Genomic DNA, 10,557 nt, shown 5'->3' on the forward strand with positions numbered 1-10,557 from the left:
CGTTTGGGAGATATTCAGTTGTTTTAGATCTTTATTGTGTTTCCCAGTTCCTGTCAATCTAATTGTCATTTCTGTTAAGTAAACTATATTTTCTTTCTGGGAGCTTTAAGGATTTTTGTTGTTTTTAGTTTTTATTTCTTTAGGCCTTTGCATTCCTGAATTCACCATGATTTGTTGAGGAGTATATTTTTATTTATATTGTTCAGAATTTCTATTTCTTTTCCCTCGGGGAGATATAGTACAGCAATTAAAGACTACAGTAGAGGGTTACGAAGCTTTAAAGAAAACTGTGCCTTCAGCTCCTCCTTTAAATGAGGAGCCTTTGCTGCCAGAGTATGAGCAGGAGTTAGAAACAGAGGAACAGAAATATTATCATCCTATAGAGTCCTCTGATGAGAAGAACTCCGATAATGAAGGAGCTCCTACAGACATTATCTGCTCTGTGTCCAAGCAGCACATCTTGCTTCCAACCATTTGAGCAGATGGCCTCTCCCACAATGAGATAAACCCTCCATCTGCCTGTGGGTATAAAAAACTGCTTGTGGTTGGTCAGCAGCAGCCTCTTCATGCAGCTCTAACTGGCTGCTGTTTACGCTTCCCTGTCTTGTGAGTAATAAAAGGCTTTTCTCACCCCTCTGGTCTTCCTGGTGATTTTTCCAGAATATCCAGATCCAGGTGCAATTTCCAGGCCTGGGGCTCTTAGGTTATACCCATGCACTTCCCCACCCTTCCAACTGCACATACCGCCTGGGATGTCTGTGTGTGTGTGTGTTTTAATACTAGTTTTGCTTATTCACAAATGAAATTGTTGGGTTCTTGAACCTCGATATTCTTTTATACTATTAAGGTGTCCCAGTCTTGGTGTTTCCTCTCTACCCCTCTCCCTCTCCTTTTCTGCCTTCTCTCCCCCTTTCCTTCCCACTTTTTTTGCATTGCTTGACCAGCATTTATTCATATGTAGTTTGCTTGTCCTGATCCACACATTAAGATGATGAGTGTAATTGTTTCACAGGTGTATTGTGGAGACAACTGCACTACAAGCTGCAGTGCTCACTTTTTGTTAACCTTTTGACGCCTTTCACCCATTGGATCTTTTCGTGGTTCTGTCAGTTTTGCTTTATAAAATACAAACTTAATTAGCTTGCGGTAACTTTAAATGTTTATCATTCTGAAGCGTACCTCCATGTCAAGTAATGCTCGGTCAAATATTAATATCACAAATTTATAATTATAGAAGTAATTTGAGGCTTAGAATGATGGCATCTTTCTCTAAAAAAGGTTTTTATTTGCTTCTGAAAGGGCCGTAAGATCCTAACGAAACACATTCATCTTTATACAATTTCAAGCATTAAGGTGACTTAACGTTCGTCCTCAGTCCTTGTCAAAAAAAGCCCAATTCCCTTTTGCTCTTATTTATATGGTGACGCTCTTTGGAGTTCACCCAGAAGTCTCTGTGGTAGGCAATATGTTTATGTCGCTTAGCTCCTCGAACCTGTCTAAAGTGTTACTCGGCTACTCAATGAACAGAGTTTACACTCATCTAAGGCCGACATTGGCTTGAGAATTTCTTGAGGATTCCAGGAAGTGAAAACCAAGAGCTCAAAGCAGTTGGGTACTTATAGGTTTTCCACTGGGGTACTCCAGTCCATGAGGCTATGCTGTCGCTGGTTATCCCCCTTGGCATTCTGGGATATGCAGTCCAGCGCTCCGTGTGGTCCCGTAACCTGCAGCTCCAGGGAGGCCCGGCTGTAAACTTTTCCCCGCGGAGTTCTGGGAAGTGTAGGTCTAAGAGCTCTAGATAGTCGCAGGCACTTCCTTTCAGGGAAGGCGGTGCTGGGGATTCTGGGAAATGTAGTAGAGGAGTCCTGGGTTGTCACAGTTACTTCCGGCCTTGGAGGCCGATGAGGCAGCCATCTTTTTTTGGTTATGTTGTTTCAGTTCCGCTCTTCACGACCCATTCAAAGGTACCCAAATTGCGCCTGGGGCCAACAGCTGCTGGCTTCTCATTTGGGGAGACAGAGGAGGAGCAGATAAAAGTAGAGGTTAGAGGGCTGTTGTGGCGATTTGAGTTCCCCAGGGCCGAACTTTGCGTTTGCGACGTCCCCGGGATAGGGCAGGTTCGGTGGTGCACCGTGGGGTTTGAGGGTCTCCCAGGCTCTGCACCGCCAAGCTGTAGGTGGCACATGTGCAGGTTACTTAACTATCCTGTGCCTTCGCTTGCTGCTCTGTAAAAGGGAAAGAAAAGTAATATTTCTCTAATACATTCCTAATAGAATGTTTTGGAAAAGAGATAGTACAAGTGAAAGGTTTAAAACTTCCTGGTACATGGATTGTTGTTAATACTACTATAATTCTCTGAGAAACGAACAGCTCGCGGTGAGATTCTGTGAGCCCAAGAAGCTGAATTGTCCTGGACTCCTGCCATTTTTTGTCAGGAAAGGATTGCTCCTAGCTGGTATCAAGAATGATTTTTCAGGGATGCAAACACAATCCTGGTATTTCACAACTTTCTTTCCTTCCTCAGCTCTGAGATCTCAAAATACTTCACGGAGGAGGAGAAAACAGGCCCACGTGAGTAGGACTTGGCGTTTTTCTGCTAAGTATTCACATAAATTGGAGAACGAGTGGGAGATGTACTTGGACATGTAATGATTGTAACTAAGCCTTAGTTGCTAAGTTTTATTTTAAAATCTTATACAAATGGACACATTTCCATCACAGGATGGTTTTGTGCGGTGATGTTGTTAGTTTCCCTACTTTAAAGATGAGACTGAGATGCAGGGGATGTAACCTGTTTGTGCATGGTTTCCCTGCTAGTAGGAGGCAGAGATGGGGCTAGAACTTAGTTAATCTGAGGCCAGGACCTGAGTTCATTAATCTCTGGTATATTCTCGAGCATGGGAACTGTCTGGAATCATACTGGGAAAGTAGTTTGGGACTTGATTGTGGGAATCTTGAGCAAGGCTTAGGCTATTCTGTGAGTTTTTTAAATAGTTTTTTCAACTATTTTGATATTGTATTTCAGGTAATATTTATATTTTAGAAGTAACATAATCATAATAGGAAATTCAGAGAGTACAGAAATACGTAAAGAAAAATTTAAGTTATCCATAACCTTAAGATGTAAAGATAATCCTGTTTTAGTGCCTTATCATGTATTTCTGTTTAGTGGATGCTGTTTTCTTTAGGACTGATGATGCATTGCAGTACTGCTCAAATTGTAGTCTACAAACCAACAGTGTTGGCATCACGGGGCTAGAAATGCCCATCCTTGAGCCTCATCCAAGACCTGAGTTAGAATTTCTGCAGATGACCCCAGGAATCTGTATTCCAAGATCCTGAAGTTATTCCTGCATACAGGAAAATTCGAGAAGCCCTGGAAAGGTTCTCATCTGGAAATGGAGGTCTAGAAAATTAACTGTGCCAGCTGTCACAGATAAAGCAGTTGGGTACCTCAGAGTTCTACTCAGTTCAGTGATTTCTCCCCCTACACACACATATTAATTATTGTTAACTGTTAGGTCTCCTTGCAAAATCCTGACATGAGCAGAAGGCAGCTAGCTGGTAAATCTAGAGACAAAATGGAATTAGCAGTCACAAAGATATATTTCTCTCAAACTTTGGGGAGTGGACTCATTACCATATTTTGTACTAGAAGACTTCTGCTGGAAGTGTGAAGATCGACTAATAGTTACAGTTAACGTTAGACACTTGCTGTCGTCATCAGAATTATTGTTATTGTGTGTTATCACTATGACTATTTCCTAATTTCTATAACTTTAAATATAATTTTATTCTTAAAGAAAAATTGCAAAAATAGTATAAGGAATTTATGTATACTCTACCCAGATTCTCTATGTTTTGCCTACTTGATCTGTTGATGACTATCAGCCTGATACCGTCAGGAACATACCTGTAATCAAAGTTAGCTTTGTTTTAGCTTGCTGCAGCAAGGAAACCCACATTCCATGGGTAACCATTGAGTGTCTTGGGAAGAGGTGATTATGCTTATTGCGTTTGGCTTGTGTTAGCTGAATTGGGGAGAGTTTTAGGCAGTGAAGGTTTCTTTTGGGTTGGATGCTGTCAAGAAGCAGAAGCGATTTGATAACTGACTACTGCAAGAATTTTTATCTAGTAGATGGAAGAAATAAAGAGACGGGAGTCGTCACTGTTAACAAGTGCTCACATTAATTAGCTGGGATGGGCAGTTCTTTGGCTATTTTTGTCACTGTAGAATGTCTTTGTCTCTGTTATGCAGTGTCTTGTAATTTTCTTTTTTGCTATGATCATGAATGTTCCTGTCTGATTTTTGTTCATCAGTTGAAAATGTCAGTTTCTAGCTGTTGCAATAGTTAGCTTGTTAGCTATTTTTTTTCTTTCACAGTTTCATCGTACTTACATATTTGGGGTGGTTTTTTTTTTCCTGAACCATTTTAGAGCAAGGTACAGACAGTGATCAAAATGGAATCACATTGATAACCCACTGTCGTCTAATCCAATGTTTGTATTTAAATTTTTTCAATTTTCCCAATAAAATCTTTGAGAGCAATTTTCTTTCCAGTTCAAGATTCAGTCCAGTTACATGCATTGCACTTGTTTTTTTGTTTCATTAGTCTCCTTTAATCTAGAACAATTCATCACACTTTTTCTTTTTTACTCTTGACAGTTTTGAAGAGTATCGGCAAATTATTTTGTAGACTATCCCTCTGGTTTATCTGAGATTTCCTCACGATTAGATTCAGGCTCAGCATTATCAGCAAGGATGCCAAAGCAGTATTGAGGGACCCTTCTCAGTGCATCGTATGCAGCATACGTTGGTTTGTCCAATTGGTGGTCTCAACTTACTTTTCTTGGTTAAGGTGTCTGCTAGGTTACTGATGTTCCTTTTGCAGTTAATACTTTGAGATTATCTTATTCCTCACCAGATTTTCTCCAATTTTTAGCCTCCCTTGGATGATTTTCTGTTTTTCATTCTACGTCTGTTAGTTTGCATTCTACCATGACAGTGTTCTAAGAGTTTTCTCTTCTCACCAATTCACTCTTACACATTGTCATATTTATGACAATATATTTATAGCGCAAATTCCTGTCTTTTTAATTTAAATTAGCTATGGAGTGGCACACATTTTTTTTAATTGTTGCAGAATCATAGGTCTTAATTAGTTTTCTTTGCTTCTCTGTATTTTTGTGAAAAGAGCACTTACTGCTTTAAAGAAACATCACACATTTTTGTATTATTTATAAAAAGTTTTGTGTCAAATATTATTATTGAGGTAACAAATTATTAAAAAGACTACACCAGAGATTTTTCAGAACTTATAAGAGTTTCTAACATGACAGAGCAGCAACCTGTGAAATCCATGTATCTTACAATATTCTGTTGGTAGAAATCAACATTTATCAGAGTAATTTCTAACTATGGAATAACATATACTTTGCTGCAATGGCAAAGAAATAAGAAACCCTGACAATGTTCTAAGGTCTTTCTATTTTATGACAGTCCCATAAGGTCGATGCAATTATTCTCACCAGCCTGTAGATGACAGAATTGAAGCAAAGAGGTGTTAATGATTTGCCCCAGACGACACTGCTAGAGAATAGCCTAGCCAGAATTTCAACCCATGCACATTGACTCCAGAGTCTACCTTCTTTAGGTCTCAATTTATACCATATCCAGTGTAAGAATTACTACTGTTGAAGCTACGGGCACTCTGGTGGTGGGGCCACTGTGTGTGGTTGGGCAGAGTATTTCCTGAACTACTAGTGAAAGGGATAGCATGGGCATCTGGCATCCATGCCAAGTTCTGTACCTCAAGCTGCATGTAGATGTTGGGGACCAGGCATCTTTGGGAATTCACAGCATGCAGCCACGTGGATCGGTGACATACTTGACCGGTTTCTATTGACTTCTTTCTCTTTTCCCAGTCTGCCTTCCTAGGACTCTGTTTCCGAAGAAGGAAAAAGAAAAAATGAGCATGTTCAAGGTGAGTAGGGCTTGCCTTTCTTGCTTTAACCTCTGTCCTGTTTAGAAAAAAAAACAGAAGTGCAGCTTGCTTCCAGCTGTAATTTGACATCAAGCGTAAGAATGCTACGTTTTCTAGGATTTGACATTTTTAGTGATCGAAAATTACCATATTTTGTAAGTGGAAATATCACTCCTAAAAACAGAATGCTATGAACAGAATGATGTCATTTGTTTCCAAAGATTATCGGTATACTAGAGTGATGCGAAAATAATAATTAATAAAAGTGAGATATTTTTTGGAGTGAGGTTAGGAATGTAATCCATAAATTATCTCAGGGTAAACTCAACTGCAAGCGTCCCCAGTGGGTATTCCTGGGACAAAGAGGAAATGGGTTAAAAAATGCTGTTTCGGTACTGGAGAGATTGGACACAAGTTTTTCTCTTTCACCAAGAGTAACAGCATTTGAGGAACTGTTGAGTATGTGAGATGCTTATTTTACCTTTTTTAAGATTAATTACTTTTAGTTTTCATTTTCGTTTTATTTCATCTTTTATTTTCACTAAGAAAAATTAATAGAAATGAAAAACATCTTTACTACTTCCCCAAATTAGCTGCTTTGATATTTCCATAATCTTTTCATTATATGTATTCATACTATGTATTTGTATTCAGAACATAGATACAACTTGGTTTTTGCATTTAATGTTATATAATATTCATTTTAAATTGCTATATTATGTTCCCATCAAATTTACGTACCTATTTTTAAAACAATTTTCTATTCATAGACATTAGTTTAGGATCCTTTACTGTTTTAGGAGCACTACAGTACAGTTTTCCTGCATTTAATCTTTTCCTCAAAAAATCAGTTCTGAAAAAATACTGCCTCTTTATGTCCTTAACATACTGAGTATTCAAAATGAGTAAAACTATATTTTATATGTGGTACCTCGGATATTTTTTTGGTAGAATCTTCAAATTTGGTGCAGTGCCTCAGGATTAAACTGCTGCCTCACACAGAAAAAAATATAGTTAGAAGTTTCCTCATACAAGAACTATATTCTGTTCCTCTGTGCCTGAGTCATACCCTATGTGTACTTTATTTATTTTTTCTTTGTTTATTTTCTTAAATGAAAGTTATAGATAACCTAAGTTTAAAAAGTTCAGTGGTACTAGAGGACTTGTCGCTGCATTGACACTTCAGAACAATTTTATGAAGAGGTTTTTGGTTTCATCTTAATTTTTAATATAAAGAAAGTGGATTATGAAAAATAAGGAACCTGCTCAAGTTCACACAGAAAACCAAGTCAGAATATTGTACACGAGTGCAGGACAGAGACAGGAGGGAACAGTCTTGTTCAGAGACCTGGCAAGCCTTTTCCGTTTATTTCCATGTATAACGGTACTCCTCAGTGGAAAGGTGGGTGCTGACAAACACCGTTGGGACGAAATTGGAAACCGTTTCTGGGGCAATTGGCAATATTAAGTAAAAAGTAGAACCTTTTTAGTCAGGATGTGGCATTTAGAATTCTAGGGAGTTTACTTGTAACACAGCTCACTGAGAGCGCCAGATAAACATACAGAGTCTCCTTTCTCAGAGCAGTGCTTCTAGTGAGGCTGAGGCAAGCAGCATGTGCCATTGACAGGATAGGAGGGTGCTGGGAGGTCTGCAGATCACTCGGGGGCCAGAGCCGCTTCCCACCCATCCTCAGTGCCACCCCTCTCCCAGTGAACACTGGGTGTAAGATTGAGGTGTATGTGTTTGGCATAGGAGGCAGTGACGTTCAAGGACGTGGCTGTGGCCTTCACCGAGGAGGAGCTGGGGCTGCTGGACTCCGCCCAGAGGAAGCTGTACCAGGATGTGATGCTGGAGAACTTCAGGAACCTGGTCTCAGTGGGTGAGGACAGGCGCCCTCTGGAGTGTTTCTGTGACCTTGGAGTTAAGGCTTTGGGGCTCTTGATATGGTTCCCTGAGTTTGGAGACCAGACTTTCACAATGCCTGTAGGCTACAAGAGAAGGAAATTCCTAGTCTTTTTCATCTGTGTTTTGTTAAAAAGAAAAAAAAAAAAGTAAAGAAGTAACCCAAATGGACAGCATACTGCTGTACTTTATGTATTTTTTAAAATTTCACTCATGTCCTGTTAGTGAATTATAAAACCAATTTATTGAATCCTACTAACAGTTTTCAATGGAGTATAACAGAGTAGGAAATATCACAGCTCCTGGGGAAGAATACCATACATTGCAGAAAAACTGGCCAATTCCATGAGTGGTGTGAGAACCACTGGGAGGAGATTTAATGAAAATAGACATAGTTTAGAAATGAGTCATTCAACCATTGTTTTAGTAAGATATATTTATGCATATGTGTCTGAGTCATGAAGTAAATGCTCTTTCTTCAGTAAGTCACGATAAAAGATTTTTGAAAACAATTCTTTCAACATCTTGAATATGCAATTGAAACTGAAATTTCCAGTAAATTATAGCTTCATTGTGTTCTTTTGAAACTTGTGACTTCACATATTCTCAGGATATCAATATTTCAGACAAGATATATCATAAATAGAAAGAGAAGAGAGGCTTTGGATGATGAAGACATCACCCCAGATAGAGAAAAAATTAGGTAAAAACTAGCAATTGTGAGTTCTCGTAGTTAACTGTCCATCTGTTTTGTTTCTCGCCACCACTAGGGCCTCACGCAGTCCAATCTGCCAAATCTCTCCTGGATTATTGCAGCAGCCTTCATACTGGTTGCCCGCTTCCACCTGTGCCCTTCTATGGTCTGTTCTCTGAGTGGCAGCCAGAATGATCCTTTGTAATCTTAAATCAGATTATCTTATTCCTCTGCTCAATATTCTCTTATGGCTTATGTTACTTAGAGTAAAACCCACGTAAAGTGGCTTCTAGGGGCCTCTGTGGTCTGCCGTTTGTCCCCCAGTGCCTCTGAGTACATCTCCAATCCTCTCCCTCTTACTGTTTTTTCCATCTGCATTGTCCTGCTGTTTCTCAGACCTGCCAAGGATGCTTCTGCCTCAGATACCTTTACTTGTTCTCTCTGCCTGGAATATTCTTTCATCTACAATCCTTCAGGCCCCTTCTTTACTTCGGGTCACTCGGTTTTAATGTCCTGAAAGGGCTGTCCTCTGACAACCCTTTTGGAAATATGATCCCCTCTTTACTTTCAGTGCTCAGCCTGATTTTGTATCTAAGCATTGATCATTCAACCTCACATGTATTTTTGATCACTCATTTATCGCCTTTCTCCCCGCAGTGAAGGATTGAAGGAATTTCCAGGATTGAAGTAATTTTGTCTTTTTGTTTGTTTTTCTGTCCTCGGTGCTTAGAATCGTCCTGGTACCTGCAAGGGCTCTGTAGATATTTGTTGAATAAGTGAATGAGGTAGCGAACAGAGAAATCTGTCTTTCATGAAATAGCTAATAGGTGGTGAACAAATCTAAATAAGGAATATTGCAAAACTTGTTTGTCTTCACATGAATTTCTAACCTAGTTCTAATTCTCAGGCGCCCATTGGTGTGTGTGGGTGTGCGTGCGCACAACTTACTATCTAATTAGGTCGGTGCAGACCTGTAACATTGTAGTTTAACCAAACTGAGTAACAAGCTTCCCCTGTGACTTTCTTTGAGCCATTTAGTAGCAGAGCATATTCATTTGCAGGGAGGTAATATTTCTTTGAATCAGAATTCTTATGTCCAATTCTTAGGAACTTTCCCCACAGAAGGAAAAAAAAATCTATTTCCTTATCACTTATGTGTAGGTTTTTATGTATGACTTTAGAAAGCATTTCATGTCGTGAAACCTTTACTGCTTGTAATGATTTTCTGATAGGTTCTAGTCTGTTTCTTGTAACTACTTAACCACAAGCTACTGAATTTATTTCACAGCTGTCTAATAAACTGCACCCTCACTTTGGAAATCATATTTGTTAAAGGCCAGTGTACCTATATCCAAAACTTTCCCACACTTTTTTTCAAAGAGACAGCATTTTTCCTTAGCCTCTAAATTTTGATTCCTACTTGGGAAAGTAAAAGCATGTTAGAGAGACAGTACAGAAGCGTCAGAAGGATCCTGGTCTTCAAGCTTTCCTTTCACCCCAAGTGATTCTTGGCATCTGTGCTTTTCTCCTCAGCGTTAAGCTCTCTGGTGTACCACTGTCTCGGGTGCAGCCTTTCAGCTTCTCACCAAAGGGCATTTTCCAGTCCTTTTCCTATTTCAGATACCTTCCTTGTAAAAGCTCTATCGCTTCTATAACTTGGCTCAGAGTTAAGCTGGGATTCTCTATTTGAAGTTATAGAGAATCCTAGCAATCAAACTGATTCATTTCTTGAGTACTTACTAACTGCCAGGCACTAGTAAAGCTGTGAGCACTCCAAAATACTTGTCCTTGCCGATCCTGTATTGTGGTAGAAGAAACATGTAACTTTTGGAAAATGATTTAAATAGTATGTCAAAGGCCAGTAACTTTGTTTTAAATGGGTATCAATACTAAGTGGTTGAGAGCTTAATGGACCACCCCTGGTTTCTGTCAGTAGATAGACCAGGGAACTTCATATGTGGTGAAAAAGATAAGCC

The 10,557-nt window shown here is 39.3% G+C and overlaps 1 protein-coding gene across 2 annotated transcripts in view; it reads left to right on the forward strand.

Annotated features, from left to right (window-relative positions):
- Window positions 1-1,887: 1,887 nt before the first annotated feature.
- The window catches only part of LOC102879834 (zinc finger protein 227-like), an 18,443-nt gene continuing 9,773 nt past the window's right edge, over window positions 1,888-10,557 (forward strand). Inside the window, exons 1-5 of one of the 2 annotated variants that reach the window (XM_015589313.2) lie at window positions 1,888-1,964; window positions 2,525-2,571; window positions 5,926-5,984; window positions 7,738-7,864; window positions 8,498-9,906. In XM_015589313.2, the coding sequence (XP_015444799.1) occupies window positions 1,927-1,964; window positions 2,525-2,571; window positions 5,926-5,984; window positions 7,738-7,864; window positions 8,498-8,529 (303 nt within the window). In that variant the 5' untranslated portion in view covers window positions 1,888-1,926 and the 3' untranslated portion in view covers window positions 8,530-9,906. Of the gene's footprint in view, window positions 1,965-2,524; window positions 2,572-5,925; window positions 5,985-7,737; window positions 7,865-8,497; window positions 9,907-10,557 lie in introns of those variants that run through there. The other variant, XM_015589312.2, reaches the window with a different exon arrangement.

This window comes from Pteropus alecto, unplaced genomic scaffold (genome assembly GCF_000325575.1).
Source record: "Pteropus alecto unplaced genomic scaffold, ASM32557v1 scaffold194, whole genome shotgun sequence".
NCBI classification, from domain to species: Eukaryota; Metazoa; Chordata; class Mammalia; order Chiroptera; family Pteropodidae; genus Pteropus; species Pteropus alecto.